This window comes from Engystomops pustulosus, chromosome 8, assembly GCF_040894005.1.
Source record: "Engystomops pustulosus chromosome 8, aEngPut4.maternal, whole genome shotgun sequence".
In the NCBI taxonomy this organism is placed as follows: domain Eukaryota; kingdom Metazoa; phylum Chordata; class Amphibia; order Anura; family Leptodactylidae; genus Engystomops; species Engystomops pustulosus.
In genome coordinates this window covers 97,519,890-97,537,870 of record NC_092418.1, presented here as the reverse complement: position 1 = coordinate 97,537,870, position 17,981 = coordinate 97,519,890, and the positions used below count along the sequence as shown (strand labels likewise).

The 17,981-nt window shown below is 43.2% G+C and overlaps 1 protein-coding gene across 4 annotated transcripts in view; it reads right to left on the bottom strand.

Annotated features, from left to right (window-relative positions):
• The window catches only part of RBMS1 (RNA binding motif single stranded interacting protein 1), a 220,215-nt gene extending 203,597 nt beyond the window's left edge, over positions 1-16,618 (bottom strand). The window contains exon 1 of one of the 4 annotated variants that reach the window (XM_072121900.1): positions 16,348-16,618. In XM_072121900.1, coding sequence (XP_071978001.1) covers positions 16,348-16,422 — 75 coding nt within the window. In that variant the 5' untranslated portion in view covers positions 16,423-16,618. The remainder of the gene's footprint in view (positions 1-16,347) is intronic. The other 3 variants (XM_072121902.1, XM_072121899.1, XM_072121901.1) reach the window with 3 other exon arrangements.
• Positions 16,619-17,981: the final 1,363 nt, after the last annotated feature.

Below are 17,981 nucleotides of genomic sequence, written 5' to 3'. Positions count from 1 at the left end.
ACCTGTTCCCGTTTACACTCCTCCAGTGCCAGTCCTGACCTTCTGCTTTGTCTCTGACCCTGAACCACTGCCGCCTATCTTGACCTCCTGCCTATCTCCGACCACAAACTTGCCTACTGACTCTGTACCTTGCCTTGGCCATCACCTTGGACAAAGTTGTGCCCGTGCGATGACCTGGTGGCACCACGCTGCAGCAAGACCATCCTGCTTTGCGGCGGGCTCTAGTGAAGACCCGGTGCCACCTAGACTCCGGTCCCAGGTGTTGGCTTGTATCATTGTCCGTGGTGGTCCACTACCCCTGGATCCTGACACTGTGGATGTCTCTGATTGTAGTTGTCTCTGACTGTCTCTGTATTTGTCTCTGATTGTGACTGTCAGATATATGTATATATATAAGTTGCTACTCTATCTTCTGTAACGCATTTTACACCTCACAAGTATATGCCCTATGGCTGAGCACAATGTACTATCAAGAGATCTTTACAGTATACATCATTTTCATTCAATTTTAGCTTCTTTGAAGGACAAAGCTTCTGTCCATGGCATTTAATCTTCCCCACTGTAACAAGGATACAGAATAATGTAATTTAAGATATCCTAATTGCAGAGAAAAAAGTGCAAGATATGTTTTCAAGATGCCATTGACTGTAACAGGGATCAATAGTAAATACTTTACACAGGAAGTCGACTTTCAGAAATGGCCCTTAAACCTTTTTGTGAATCCTCACGTCATTATCAGCGCGGGCTATTAGGGACTATCTCCCTTCTCAATTATTAACACAACACATAAGCCAATTGCCAATGCATTAGATAGAAACCAATGCAAAGAGGCACAGCCAAAATCCTAATTGCCCGGGAAAATGCAAATGTGCATCTACAAAGAGATGTGACTCCTGCACTGCTACGCAGGGCCGATTCTAGCATATTTGCTGCCTGAGGCGAATATTAAAATGCTGCCCCCCCCCCCCCCGCTCCCTGTTAAGTAAATCCTTAAACTTTATTAACAAGTAACATCCCTACAGACAGCTCCCTGACACTGTGTGACTGACTACAGGTTCTAAGAGGCATTAGTGACATCTAGTACCTTATAGATGACAATCTCTTCCATCAGTAGGACTTTATTCCGGGTTCTCCAATCCATGACGTATCACTGCTGAATTCATGGCCGGATATCTTCAGCTCCGTGCAGCATCTCCACCCGGCGTCCCTAAAAATACCACAGTCACTTACAGTATAAAGTCTCCTGGATAACAACACTGTGCTCCTAAATAATATATACTCCTCACAACACAACTGTCCGCATGCTACCCCACATATAAAACATCCCTTCATTATAAAGGGATAAAATCTTGCCCCACATATACAGCCCCCTCCCAGCTTAGTAATATACTGTATCCCATATACATCCCCCCAGCTTAGTAATATACTGTATACCATATACAGCCCCCCAGCTTAGTAATATACTGTATCCCATATACAGCCCCCCAGCTTAGTAATATACTGTATCCCATATACAGCCCCCCAGCTTAGTAATATACTGTATCCCATATACATCCCCCCAGCTTAGTAATATACTGTATCCCATATACATCCCCCCTGCTTAGTAATATACTGTACCCCATATACAGCCCCCCAGCTTAGTAATATACTGTATCCCATATACAGCCCCAGCTTAGTAATATACTGTATCCCATATACAGCCCCCCCCAGCTTAGTAATATACTGTATCGCATATACAGCCCCCCAGCTTAGTAAAATACTGTATCCCATATACAGCCCCCCAGCTTAGTAATATACTGTACCTGATATACATCCCCCCAGCTTAGTAATATACTGTACCCCATATACATCCCCAGCTTAGTAATATACTGTACCCCATATACATCCCCCCAGCTTAGTAATATACTGTATCCCATATACAGCCCCCCAGCTTAGTAATATACTGTATCCCATATACATCCCCAGCTTAGTAATATACTGTACCTGATATACATCCCCCCAGCTTAGTAATATACTGTATCCCATATACATCCCCCCAGCTTAGTAATATACTGTATCCCATATACAGCCCCCCAGCTTAGTAATATACTGTATCCCATATACATCCCCCCAGCTTAGTAATATACTGTATCCCATATACATCCCCCCAGCTTAGTAATATACTGTATCCCATATACAGCCCCCCAGCTTAGTAATATACTGTATCCCATATACATCCCCCCAGCTTAGTAATATACTGTATCGCATATACAGCCCCCCAGCTTAGTAAAATACTGTATCCCATATACAGCCCCCCAGCTTAGTAATATACTGTACCTGATATACATCCCCCCAGCTTAGTAATATACTGTACCCCATATACATCCCCAGCTTAGTAATATACTGTACCCCATATACATCCCCCCAGCTTAGTAATATACTGTATCCCATATACAGCCCCCCAGCTTAGTAATATACTGTATCCCATATACATCCCCAGCTTAGTAATATACTGTACCTGATATACATCCCCCCAGCTTAGTAATATACTGTATCCCATATACATCCCCCCAGCTTAGTAATATACTGTATCCCATATACAGCCCCCCAGCTTAGTAATATACTGTATCCCATATACAGCCCCCCAGCTTAGTAATATACTGTACCTGATATACATCCCCCCAGCTTAGTAATATACTGTATCCCATATACAGCCCCAGCTTAGTAATATACTGTATCCCATATACAGCCCCTGCAGCTAAGTAATATACTGTACCTGCTATATGCCCCCCCCAGCTTAGTAATATACTGTATCCCATATACAGCCCCTGCAGCTTAGTAATATACTGTACCTGCTATATGCCCCCCCCCAGCTTAGTAATATACTGTATCCCATATACAGCCCCTGCAGCTTAGTAATATACTGTACCTGCTATATGCCCCCCCCAGCTTAGTAATATACTGTATCCCATATACAGCCCCTGCAGCTTAGTAATATACTGTACCTGATATACAGCTCCCCAGCTTAGTGATATAGTGATATATAATATATACAGCACCCCCCAGTATAAAATGATTCTGGCCCCATATAATATAAACTGAATCCCCCCCCCCCCCAGTATAAATTAATTATAGCCCCAAATAATATCTATAGCATCCCCCCCAGTATAAAATAATTATAGCCCCAAATAATATCTATAGCATCCCCCCCAGTATAAAATAAGTATAGCCCCAAATAATATATATAACACCCCCCCCCCCCCAGTATAAAATAAGTATAGCCCCAAATCCCCAAATAAAATATACAGAACCTCCCCCCTGCCCCTAGTATAAAATAATTCTGGCCCCATATAATATCTATAGCATCCCCCCAGTATAAAACAATCATAGCCTCAAATAATATATGTAGCATTGCCCCCAGTATAAAATAATCACGGTATAGCCCCAAATAATACAAATATATATTGCACCCCCCCCCAGTATAAAATAATTATAGCCCCAAATAAAATACATAGCATTCCATCATCCCCCCCCCCCCCAGTGTAATATAATTCTGGCCCCATATGATATATATAGCGCCCACCCCCCCAGTATAAAATAATTATAGCCCCAAATAAAATACATAGCATTCCATCATCCCCCCCCCCAGTGTAATATAATTCTGGCCCCATATGATATATATAGCGCCCACCCCCCCAGTATAAAATAATTATAGCCCCAAATAAAATACATAGCATTCCATCATCCCCCCCCCCCCCCCCAGTGTAATATAATTCTGGCCCCATATGATATATATAGCGCCCACCCCCCCAGTATAAAATAATTATAGCCCCAAATAAAATACATAGCATTCCATCAAGCCCCCCCCCCCCCCAGTATAAAATAATTCTGGCCCCATATGATATATATATAGCGCCCCCCCACTATTAATTATTACCCACATTTAATTAATTAAATACATGAAAAATAATAAAAATCATACTCACCTGCAGGCAGCTGCTCCCTCGGCGCGCGGGTCCCGTCCTCACGCGGCGCTTCCGGCAGCCCCGGCTCCGCACAGTGACACAGGCGCGTGACGTCATGACGCCTGTGTCACTGCTTAGAACGGAGCGACGCAGCTGCCGGAAAGGCGCTGCGTCGCTCCGCATATAAATCGCGCCTGTGTCTTAAAGAGACAGGCGCGATTTATTTAGCTAGTGGGCGATTCGGGCGTTAATGGACGCCCGAATCGCCCACTTTAGAGCGGCGAATTTCGCCGCCCTTTACAGGGACCCGCATTCTGCCGCCTGAAGCGAGATTTTCATCTCGCCTCATGGCAGATGCGGCCCGTATTTCTCAATCAGTGCAGGGCATCAGCTGTATGTTATTGTGTTTAAAGGGGGTTTCCACTTTCTTTAGTAACAATTTCTCTGGCTAAAAAAGTTGGTGTTTTGAAAATGTATCAATCTCTTTACGACTATTCCAAAGAATGTTCTAACATTTGTGCCTGACAGCGGTCTAAGTACCTGCAGGTTTTAATCAGCTTTTACTATCAGTACCATGAAAGGGGTGTGGTCTAAATAAAAGGGTGTGGCTTTATATGAAAAGGAGCATGTGCCAACTTTTTGGTGCATTTTTATGCCGTAAACTAAGCCAAATAATAGGAGGTTAAAAGTTTTAATCTAAAACTACACAAGTTTATTCAACATTCAGCATCAGACACTTTGATCTGTCCCACTATTTTTCCAAAAAAACCCTTTCCTACTGACTTTTATATTGATCCAAATAAGGGCTAGGTACGCGAAAAAATATTGATGACTTGTCATAAGGGTAGGTCTTCAATATCAAATTCGTGGGGGTCTAACCTTCAACACATAGATTAGCTGTTAAACAGAGAATGAACTATAAAGCAGATAGCGCCATTATGCTGTGTAGTGGTCAGAACATAGTACTACAGATCAGCTCTCATTTGAAGGCAAGTTGATCTGTGGTGACTTGATTCATCCACTTTAAAGGAAAGAATTATCTCCTGCCTGTTCCATTATCTCAGTGGCCTCTACAGTTAGACCCCTCCAAATCTGATTTTGAGGACCTATTCTTAGGGTAATTCATATTTTTAGCCTGTAAAACCCCCCGGCCTTCACCTTGTTACCAACTTTTCCCCTACTATGCATATCATTGTGTGTTGTCTTTGATTGTCTCAGCCTAGAGACTATGAATTGTTTAGCTGTGTGAAAGGTCCTGGAGGGCTGTAGTGAGTCTTCACTCATCATTTTTCTTTTTAACTTTTTACATGCCATAGCTAATTTTGCATCTACAAGAAACTTTAAAAAAAAATTGACACTAAGCTAGTTTTGGGGACTATTGATCTGCCTGAGTCAAAACTTTTTCAACTGCGGGCTGCTGAGGCTCAGCTTCAAGGTTGCCAACAGTCCCACATCTCCGACGTCAGCTTGCTCCTGCCTATACCCTGCCTGACATCCGGGGCATCGCACTGGTGAATCTGGTTCCATCTCGGTCAGCTGTGACCTATACTAGGTCATTTGGTGCAGTTCAAGGTAGGGGAAGATTGAGTTATAGTACACTTCAATAACTGAGACCCATAAAAGAAGGTTAGGAAGACAATTATTTGTAGGTCAAGGATTGACCTTGGCTTGCTCTTGACCATACCCTGCCTGATATCCGGTGTATCACACTGGTGACTCTTGATCCATCCAGGTCAATCCGTGTTCCATGCTGAGGCCCACCTCCATGGGTCTTGACTGTGCCCCACCTGAAATTTGGTGCATCGCACTGGTGATTCTTGATCTGTCTGGGTCAACTGGGACCTAAAATGGTCTCGCCTCAGAGGCCATTTGGCAAAGTTCAAGGTAGGGAAAGATGCTACACCAATTTTTTAGGTCTTTTGTTCCATTAAGCCATGGTACACTTCAATAATTGAGTACTATAAAAGAAAATTAGTAAGACAATTACATTTAGGTCACGGATTGAGAAGCAAAAGGTTCATTGTTGAACTAAGGATGTTTTCATTCCTATTACGGGAAAGTAGAGTAATATTATTCCACGAGGTTCCAAGAAAGGTGTTAACATAAAGACTTTTCTTGGAGCGAGACGTTTTCGTACTCAAATAAACTGAAGTGAGCTCAGAACAGACCCAGACTAAGAAAGAGTGGCGGGCGACCAAGACCCTCCTCGCTATTCTTCTCTGCAGCCTGGAGGCCAGGAGAATTCTGAACGTGAGAATGGATTGGCTTTATTATGCACTTGGCTGGTGTTCAGCTCTAGAAATCAGAGGCATTTTATGTGTGTCGATAAAAGTAATACAGGAAATCAATTCCATATTAGAATGCCAAAAATTCAAGAGGTTGAACATTTGGTCAAAATTACATTTTACAAAAAGGGGATTTTAGGACATAAAAAAGACCTACATAAAGTAATATGTACACTTCATCTATATGCCCAGAACTAAAACACCCCTAAACCATATATATTGGCCTCCCACCGGTAGTGCTCCCCCCCCCCATGTGCACGGCCATAAGGTTCCCTGACCTATTTTTGCCGACTCGCTATAACTTTTCGTTTTGTACCCATCTACCGCGGCTGTTGCCCATCTTCAAGGGAACAAGCTACACAGTTGCCAACCATCTTAAATTTGCCAGACTTGTCCTAAAGTGTCGGTAAGATCTCAATGCACACCAGATCAAGAGTGGAGTAAGCAATAGGCCCACTGTGACTTTATCTTCTTGGGGCTTACTGATATCGAAAACTGGCCCTTATAGTGTGGACAGAATTACTCCCAAGGGTGTTTATGGGAACCATCAAATAATGGGGTGACCTTACCAAATAATATTGTTATAAGATGTTATACATTGTGAGAACATTGCCTAAATAACAGTGTCAACTAAGGCACACAGGCACATGATTCAAGTAGAGTCCGGCCACAAAAATTCTTAGTCAGACATGGAATAGGGTGCACCATTTTAGGCACCAAGGACAGAGAAAAGCTTCAGCGGGTTCAAAGGTGGGCAACCAAAGTAATACAAGCAATTAGTGAACTACAGTACCCAGAAACCTGAATTAGGGTTATTTAGTTTTGAAGGTACTCGGTGGGGAGGTTGTTCCAGACATATTGGAGAACTCGGCATGGATGGAGACTCGCTAATATCTCCCTTGACATTACATTGTGAATACACATGAGAGAATCTAGTTGTTGCTTCATAGATCTGGTACGGTTTTGCCATTATTCAGGCACTGAATCTGAGTTGAATCTTTTCTGCTTAATTTCGGACACATCTTTTAAAATGGCGGCTAGATAATACCTAGAGTTCATGGAGGGAGGGCAGTGTAGGAGAATTAAAAAATTCATGAAACAAGCTTACTATGTTGTAAGGGACTAGAGGACCAGACTTCTAGACTAATTTCCAGGGCAATGGTAGCAAACCAAATCTAAAATATTTTGGATCATTTGCTTTTCTCTAAATATATTTCAATTCTTGATTTTTATAGATGATTCAGTTATCCAAGGTTTTATGCTGATAAGAAGTCGGGAAGGATTGTTCTTCCTCGAAGGCCGAACACAACCCCATATTATAAAATAGGCAGTTTGGGCGGTAGCTCGGAGCCCCAACCTTCTAGGAGGCTCCATGGCCATCCAAACCACACCCCAAATGTTATACTCACAAGGACCATCACCCATGAAATCCTTATAGATCTGTCTGTTTTAAAATACATTTAGCTTGAGTAACACAACTATTGAATTCAGGCACCAAATGTGGGAACGAGGCTTCTTATTGTGAGTACAAAGAAAAGCGCCTTCAATTGTAGAGCCAACAATGTGCCAGAGGTTGCATCTCCCAAAGCCTGGCCCGGTACGTATTGTTCCTTCACCTGGAAAGTATTTTCTCACTCCATGGCCCCCCTAGCTGTAATACCTGCTACCCTGCTAGTTACACCCAATGCTGACATTTGCTATTTTCAGCGCAGAACAATAGAGTGTTAAAAAACGAGACTTGGGAATCACAAAATACTTTCCCTGACCCATCATGCAATGTCCTAGACACAGAGGAGAAGGACTATGGAGAGCGCTTCTTAGTTGACACAGCTGTTTTGTCAGTCAGCTCAGGAAAGATGAGGTCATGCATTTTACAGCACATGGAGAGCGATTTTTGGAAGCTTTATCTCTCCTTTAATGTCTGTGAATATTGGCATCAGCCTCCCCGACGTGCCATAAGGCTCATTTGGATCAGTGCAATGAATTCTAATCAGAAGTACTGGCACATTGGCACGAGGAGATCCAATGATGTGATCTGATGAATCCTGATACATCAGAGGATCTAAACCTGGTCCCAGAGAGAGGTCCCAGCTACTGGTTCCAGAAATAGCAGGTACAGCACACAGATACCCCTACAGCCCCTATAGAAATGGATGGAGCAGCTGTACAACCTGCTGTTCCATCCCGGAGAACGGTGAAGACCACACACTCATCTGCAAGTGATTGCTAAACCTGTGGATCCACCTTCTACAACTCAGAGCTTTCAGCATCTCCCCTAAGGTCCAGTTTCATTATTTACTTGTGGATAAAAACCTGTGATGTCACACAGGTGCACGGCTCATTATATCACTCAGCTCTGATTACTCTCTGCAATGACCAGAGATATAACGAGCCGTGAACATGAGTGACATCACATGACCAGGGATATAACGAGCCGTGCACCTGCGTGACATCACATGACCAGGGATATAACGAGCTGTGCACCTGCGTGACATCACATGACCAGGGATATAACGAGCCGTGCACCTGCGTGACATCACATGACCAGGGATATAACGAGTCTTGCACCTTTGTGACATCTCATGACCAGGGATATAATGAGTCATGCACCTTTGTGACATCACATCACCAGGGATATAACGAGCCGTGCACATGTGTGACATCACATGACCAGGGATATAATGAGCCATGCACCTGTGTGACAGCACAGGACCAGAGATATAACGAGCAGTGAACCTGTGTGACATCACATGACCAGAGATATAATGAGCCGTGTGCACGTGTGATATCACATGACTATGGAACAAATTTTACCCACAGAAAGTACAATGAAGCTTCCTATACAATTTCCAGAGAGGATTTGACACAGAAAGTATATTGGAAAATCGTATGACTTTTAATTACACAAACAATATCTATTATTTGATAAAAGTGGACAGCCCCTTTAAGGGCAGGCTTCAGTATTGTGAAGCCAAAATACCCCTTAAAAGAATTAGAGATCTCTATGGCTGATATTTTTCTTGAACATATCTAATGTCTGTTCCTGCAGCTGATCACTACAGAAGAGAATAGGGAAGAAAATGAGCTGCAGTTCCATGCACAACCTGTGGATAGGTGTGGCGCTGTTTTCTCCAACTAATGAAATGTAATTTAATGATATTTAAATGAGCGATCCTGATCCGTTGTAATCTTCCCTTACCATTAGACCGCCGTTAAATTTCAAGGACATCTACTTAGCGATGCATCACATGGCCGGCAATTCCCATTTCCTGCACTTTCCCCTCCGTATACAACTAATTATGTAAAACGCCAGGGGCGATGTTCTATCATCTCGCCTCCTTTATTAACTGTGATATGATTAAGATCTGAGGATAAAGAAATGAGCGACATATGCTTCTCCAATACCGCGCCGCATTGTTGAATTGTAAATTTTTTTTTCTTCTCGCCCCGTGTCTAGGTGCGCGCAAGGTTCCCCATGCGTGGAGGCGAAAATATTAAAACATGCGGGGGGATCAGATACACAGCCCTCATTACACGCTAACAATGAATATTCTGCTTTTCTCAGCAAAATGCTCCATATCTGGCGGGCAGCACATATGAATGCCAATATGCTGATACCGGGAGCATGCCGAGGCATATCTAATGGCGGCACGGTACGGCACCGCAGACATCTCCAGCCGCACCCAGGGCCCATTACATTTCCTTCAAATCTGATAAATATCTATAAGCAGCGGTTTTGGCACGCTTTGTAGTCATCTGATTATTGCTTTTATTATAAAATATTCAGCCTGTTTTTAAGTAGATTGTACGAGGTTCAAAGAGGATCTGCTAGAATCTCTGGAAGCGCAGCAAAATATGTTTCGATATTGAAAGCTTAAAGGGAACCTGTCACCAGGATTTACTATTAGTCCCCTTAAAGGAAATCTGCTATTTCATTTGATGCATTATGAAGCAAATATACCTTGAGAATGCTGTAGCTACACTGATGCAGAAACATATCTTGTTTAATCCCTGAACTGAGTGGTTTTGCTGAAAAAACAACTATGACATTCAGGGCCTTGGGAAAGCTGGATTGCATGCTTCTTGCAGTACATAAACACATTACACGAGCTGTCTGCACTGTTCCAGGCAGGACTAATCAACCTGAGCTGGATCACTCATACACAGCAGCTAGGGGATGGTGCAGCCATTGATTACTTCTGCCTGTCAGTGATTACATCATTCTCCTGAACAGTGTAAGCAGAGAAGTGCTGAGCCAGGCAAAGGCATCATTTTTAAAATGGAGTAAACTACTGATAATTCTGGCAGCTTTCTTGCAGTCAGCTAAGCATGCGTGTGTCTCTGATGGGTTAAAGGGAATAAACTTCTATTGTAAATGCCTTTCTAGACGTCAGCTTGGCATGTATGTGTGTATAATGGGTTTAAGGGAGTAATTTGCTAATATTTTTGACATCATAATAGGTAAAAGGAAGTTATTTGCTGATATTTATCATCAGGCAAGCATGCATGTGACCTTAATGGGTAGAAGGGAATAAACAGATGATAATTCAGGTCGGCTTTATAGACATGAGCCAAGTATGCATGAGTGCATAATGGGTAAAATGGAGTAAACCACTGATATTTCTGATGGTTTTCTGGAAGTCAGCCAAGCATGCATGTGTCCATAATAAGTAGAAAGATTAACTGATGATATTTCGGATGCCTTTCTGGAAGTCATCTAAGCATATAGGTATCTGATGGCTAAAACAGAATAAACCACAGAAATTTCTGATGCCTTTCAATCCATTAGCCAAGCCATGCACCTGCGTGACATCACTTGACCAGGGATATAACGAGTCGTGCACCTGTGTGACATCACATGACCAGGGATATAACACGCCATACACCTGCGTGACATCACATGACCAGGGATATAATGAGCCATGCACCTTTGTGACAGCACATGACCAGGGATATAATGAGCCGTGCACCTGTGTGACATTACATGACCAGGGATATAATGAGCCATGCACCTGTGTGACAGCACATGACCAGGGATATAACGAGCCGTGCACCTGTGTGACAGCACATGACCAGGGATATAATGAGCCATGCACCTGTGTGACAGCACAGGACCAGAGATATAACGAGCCGTGAACCTGTGTGACATCACATGACCAGAGATATAATGAGCCGTGTGCACGTGTGATATCACATGACTATGGAACAAATTTTACCCACAGAAAGTACAATGAAGCTTCCTGTACAATTTCCAGAGAGGATTTGACACAGAAAGTATATTGGAAAATCGGATGACTTTTAATTACACAAACAATATCTATTATTTGATAAAAGTGGACAACCCCTTTAAGGGCAGGCTTCAGTATTGTGAAGCCAAAATACCCCTTAAAAGAATTAGAGATCTCTATGGCTGATATTTTTCTAGAATATATCTAATGTCTGTTCCTGCAGCTGATCACTACAGAAGAGAATAGGGAAGAAAATGAGCTGCAGTTCCATGCACAACCTGTGGATAGGTGTGGCGCTGTTTTCTCCAACTAATGAAATTAGTTGCATGCATGTGTCCATAATGAGAAGAAGGGAGTAACCTGCTGATATTTCTGATGCCTTTCTGGAAGTCAGCCAAGCATGCATGTGTCCATAATGAGAAGAAGGGAGTAACCTGCTGATATTTCTGATGCCTTTCTGGGAGTCGGCCACGCATGCATGTGTCCATAATGAGAAGAAGGGAGTAACCTGCGGATATTTCTGATGCCTTTCAATCCATTAGCCAAGCATGCATGTGTCCATAATGAGAAGAAGGGAGTAACCTGCGGATATTTCTGATGCCTTTCTGGAAGTTGACCAAGCATGCATGTGTCCATAAAGAGAAGAAGGGAGTAAACTGCTGATATTTCTGACAACCTTATATGATTCGGGAATATTGCATTAAATCCCACATGTCTGAGCCAGATTTCTCTTCTGTATGATGACCTTAAAGGATCTTACCCTACACAGAAAGAAAGATTTCTTTGTAATCCCATCCCATGTAACCAGAGACATTTTGACGCTTTATAAATAAACAATGAAATATTTTACTGATTTTAAATATTAAAACAATCCACTTAGTTCAGACCTTTAAAAGATCTTCATGAAAATTTGATTCCACTGGACCGGACAGGAAAGAGGGCAGTGAAGGGGTTACAGTATAGTCACTCTCTATGATGATCTTCAGAGACCCCCCAATGGATGGAGGATTAGATCATAACTGATCACTGGTGGTCCAACTTCAAAGTGAATGAAAATCACCTGCAATACCTTTCATAGCCACATTCATGTACATGGTGCTATAAGCAGGGCTAGCCATAGGTTGGCTGGAGTCCTGTGTTGAATCCAGTTTTGGTTCCCCCCCCCCCCCAGGCATCATTAAAAAAATGTATGTAAAAATATAAATTCCAAGATTCATATCTAATTTACACTTTTAAATATGCTGCATGAGAGCTTGTTTTTTCAGGATGAGTAGTATTTTTAATGGAACTATGTAATTAATATAATTTATTAGCTTGTGAAGGAGGGGGGGGGGTTAAAGGATATGGGTGGCCACATGTTTATAAAGACTACAATGCCCCCACTTTGACCCCCCCCCCCCCCATAACAAAACCTGTGCCCAGGATAAAACAAGGAGCCCCTTTCTGACCCAGCTGAGAATATTCACTTGTTAGCATCATCCAGTCAGACAACTTGTTGTAGTCATACTCCTGCACCAATGGTTCAACAATGTCATTGTGCCAACTGCATCACAGCTGAGCCACCCCGTACGGCACCCTTGCACCTTAAATGTCATTTAAAGGAGTTTTCCAGGAATTCTGAGAAACTCCATAGGGATTGGGGAAGGTATGGAAAGAAAACAAAAACAAGGCTTACTTACCCTGCTCCATCTCCCGAGTCACTTTCATATTTCCGGTATCTTTGGTATCTCTACAATGATGTCAATATGCCACCTGCATCACAAAAGAGCCACCCTATAAGGCACCCTTGCAGCTTTAATTTGATTTAAAGGGGGCTGTAGCAAGTACAGTGAAAAAAAACCCAAGGCTTACCCTGCTCCATCTCCCGAGTCACTTTGGTTTGGTAGCGGGAGCAATTCCTGGAGAACCCCTTTACAATACAATTCAACAGGTGCTTCTGGTTCATGCCCCTTGTAGGCTGGCACCCTATAGAAAGGCATGGGTGACGCATAGCTATGCAATGACACCTTCATTCTACTGATTGGGGGGAAATACTGCCCCTTGGGCTCTAGAAAACCTCTGAACATGACAGTACAACACAAGGCAAAGTCTATTTATATCTACAGTTTCCTTAATAATTCTGCTCACCTCTGAGCTCAATCCATTCAGCATCCCTTGCTGGTTCAGTGTCTGTTATGGACATGTAGAACAATCTGATGTGGGGAAACCTCTTAAGCATAACATTAAGGTCCATTGAGATCTACATCTACCTTTATAACTCTGCTCACCTGAGTGAGCTAAGTCCATCCAGCACCCCCTGCTGGCTCATTATCTGGTGATCACCTCATAGGAAGACAATTTGGGAGTGTAGAATAATATCATGTGGATAAACTGTCCCACTAAATTATAGAAACAAAGTCATTTTAGCTAGTGACAGGTTCCAATAGTCTATGCTGATTTTAAAAATACCTTTGTCACCATTCTCAATACTGCCCCTACTATATAAAACTTTATTTCACATTACCTGACTCTCTCCCTGCAGTGTCTGGTGAGTCCTAGGGGTGTGGAGGAGGCAGCTGCAGCAGACTGTGGGGGTCATTTACTAAGGGCCCGATTCACGTTTTCCCGACGTGTTACTCGAATATTTCCGATTTGCACCGATTGTACCTGAATTGCCCTGGGATTTTGGCGCACACAATCGGATTGTGGCGCATCGGCGCCGGCATGCACGCAACGGAAATCGGGGGGGCGTGGCCGAACGAAAACCCGACGGATTCGGAAAAACCGCCGCATTTAAAAAAAAAATTGTGTCGCTCACCTTCATCCAGGATAGGCCGGTGTATTTCGAGGCATTCCAGCGGACTTCAGCGCAGCAGCGCCACCTGGTGGACGGCGGAGGAACTACCATCATAAATCCCGGCCGGACCCGAATCCAGCGCAGAGAATGCGCCGCTGGATCGCGAATGGGCCGGGTAAGTAAATTTGCCCCTGTGTGTCTGTGTCTCGGTCTCCTCCCCATTGTTATGTGCATTGAGCAGGCAGGGGAGGGAGGAGGATGATGTCTCACCTCACACTGCTGGCACGGAGCCAGGTAATGTGAAAGAAAACATTAAAAAGTATTGAAATGATTCAGAATGCTAACAAAGGCATTTTCAAAATCAGCATAGCATAGGCTATTGGAACCTGTCAGCAGGAATGTCATTTCTAGCTAGTGACAGGTTCAAATAGCCTATGCTATGCTGATTTTAAGGGGAATGTCTGACAACAAGCAGCAGTACTATAAATGTATTATCCAGGCTTCATCACAATGATCAGTAGAGGGTAACTATTATTGTGTAGATACAAAGTTACTCAACTTTGTATTTTATGTAGATGCTACACAAAGAGTAAAGTCGTGTTTTGCACATAGGACATAGGACCCTTTAAGCTACGGCGAGCTCCACAATGTGTCATTGTGAATACGGACAATAGAAAATAGTGAATACATTGTAGCGGCCGGGCAGCTGATATGAACAATGCTCCCTAATGCTGCATTAGCCAAAATCAAAGTGGGCGAGAGCGAGGCCCCCGCAGCATGAGCTGGGCGAGGCGGCCCTGGGACTACGGCAATCTGTAGGAGATGTTCCTATATAACTCAGTTTCTCATCCACCACAAGTCATGTGGCTTAGTTTGAAGGTCAGGAAGACTTGAATCATCATTCTCTGAATAATTTAATTTTGGGCATGACAACCCGGCCAGGACTGTGTATTATCATTTATCAAATAGAAGCCAATCTCAGGCGGGTACAAGGAGCTCCTGGGCCCTAGTGCCACGTCTCCATACCCCCTATATACCTTCTATAGCTACGGCAAAGGAATAGCATAGAGCGTAGGTATGCATCCAGCCCAAGGCAGGGAAAGGGTTACAGAAAGTTTGCATTTACATGTGGGTTGTGACAGGGACAGGGTGGACTGTGACCTTACATTGCTGGCCGACCTCATGACCATGGATTAGGGTCATTTAAAGGAGAAGCGTGTGTGTCTGTGTGTACAGGGCTGTGGTCAAAGATTACACTGGAAAACTGCCTAAAGAGCAATTCCATAAATCCTTTCCTTATCTTTCATGCCCCTCGCAGTAAAATGATGCGGCATAATTCTGACTTTTTTTAATCAAAATTTGCAGATACTATAATAAATAATAATAATAATTACTACGAGTTCGAATCTGGATTTCAGAGAAAACTGAAGGGTACATTTGTCTCGTTTTGCTGTGCTGTAAGAAAACGGAAACCTTTGATCCATATATATCAGAAGGAGGAGCAACTAATTTTATTGTATTTTTACGTATTTTTATTTATGTGCAACTACCCCTTATTGCGTCCAGTCCATATTGTGGATAGTGCAACCCCTAGAGGTAAGTAGTACAGACCGTTGTGCTGTGGCTAGGGTTTATGGCTATGGAGCTAGTACTCTGGGTCACCAGACTGGAGCTTTATATTGGTAGCCACCCAGCTTTCCTAGGGACAGATATAACAAAAGCAGAAGATGTCTCAGGAAATAACATTCTATAGTGATCAAGTGTGACAAGTGCCGTCTCTCCTTTTCCAAGAAGTTCTGCAGCAGCTGATGCTTCTGAGGCGGGGATGACGGAGTGTTTGCAGCCTCAGCATCATCCATGAGTCAGTTACTTTTACTCTGAAACGCCAAACGCACGCCGCTCTCACGAACCCCCCTGACAATAAGCCTCATGACACACGACATAAATCCCACGTACAGCCAAAGCATTTATTTCCCAATCCCTACTCCCTCCCTCATTCCCACCCCCCCCCTATGCGAGGGGCGCGATAGTCATCCCTGGCCCAAATGTCATCTTTCAGGAATGCCGCTCTATTCTAAGGTTTACGGTAACATCAGGTAGCGACGTTCTCCTACCTTCGCCTGCAGATATTGGGGGTAGTAGTAGGTGGTGTAGTGAGGGTACATCTGCTGTTTCCACACTTTGCCCATGTAGATAGGAAGGTGCAGCGCAGAGCAGATCCCAAATCCCAAGTTCTCCTCTGTGGTTGTCCTAGTGCAGCAGCAGCTGGTTGGTATCTGCTATTCTGCCAACACAAACCTCACCCAAGGAGAAAGGGCTGGCGGACCCCCTCCCCTCCTGGCAGCCAGTGTGAGTGTAGCTCTCTCAGGAGTTTCTCCACAGGGCAGGTAATGCTGTTTGATTTCATGCAGCAAGCAAACCCCCAGGAAACAATCAATAAAGTCTGCAGCTTTCCGTTCAGTGACAGGCAGCGGGGAGAACAACTGGCAACCGGGGGGCTGGGAGATAGGAGTGGCTGCTTCAATTAGAAACCCAGAGGTGTGGATTCTGCACGCTGCATCCCAGTGGTGCCAACTGTGATGCCAACTCTCCTATAGATGAATCTATAACACATCCAAAAACCTATATAAGAGCAAAATGACAAACTCAGCTCTGCTACATCTCCTGTGAATTAGGTTTTTCCCGACTCATATTTCGTGTGTGGGGGGGGAGTTACTATTTGATTGACATAACTTGTCCTAAATTGACAGAATGTGTTGATAAAGGAATTAGCATATAAAACTGAAATGCAAATGATGTGTGCGCAGCGTGGATTTTGGGCGATGCGGAGGAGGCCGTTCCTTGGATTTTTATTTACACTTTCCTTAATGAATAACAAACAATGCGGAGGGATTTTAGGAGGCGTTTGGACTGGACACGTTTTTTAAAAAATTATTTTTATTTTTCTTTAAATGCGAATGTAGTGGAGCAGAAGATACGGGAAAATTGTGGAGGGAACGTCGGCGGTAAATACATCAAAGAGTGTTTTAATGAGAAATGTTTAAAAGGAAGAAAATAAAGGGGGTTCCCATAACCAATATTTATTTCAAGGGGCATAACAAGGAGAGTCTGGGCCCCATAGCAGATTTCTGAATGGGGCCCCTCTTCCCAGTAAAGAAAATATACATATTTGTATGTTCACACATGGGAGTTATAATCACACACAGTTATTACACACCATATATACATACATATAGCATATAAACACACATACATACATACAATATCATATATAGACATACAGCATATACACACACATACATACATACAATACCATATATAGATATATAGCATATACACACACATACATACATACAATATCATATATAGACATACAGCATATACACACACATACATACATACAATACCATATATAGATATATAGCATATACACACACATACATACATACAATACCATATATAGACATACAGCATATACACGAATAAAACATATACACACCCAATGCCTGAATGTAAGGGCTCCTTGACACTGCAGGCCCCATAGCAGCTGCTATGGCTTCTACCACTGTAGTTACACCCTGGATTTATTCCATATTCAATGTATAGTTGGACATCCAATATGTCTGCTGATTGGGGGACCCCAAGCCCCCCTTAGCTTCCTTGTAGTGCCAACTTCTGGCACTGGCTCGTCCTGTGACCTGTATCACTCCTAAACAGTGCAATAGACTTCAGGTATGTCGTACAGGAT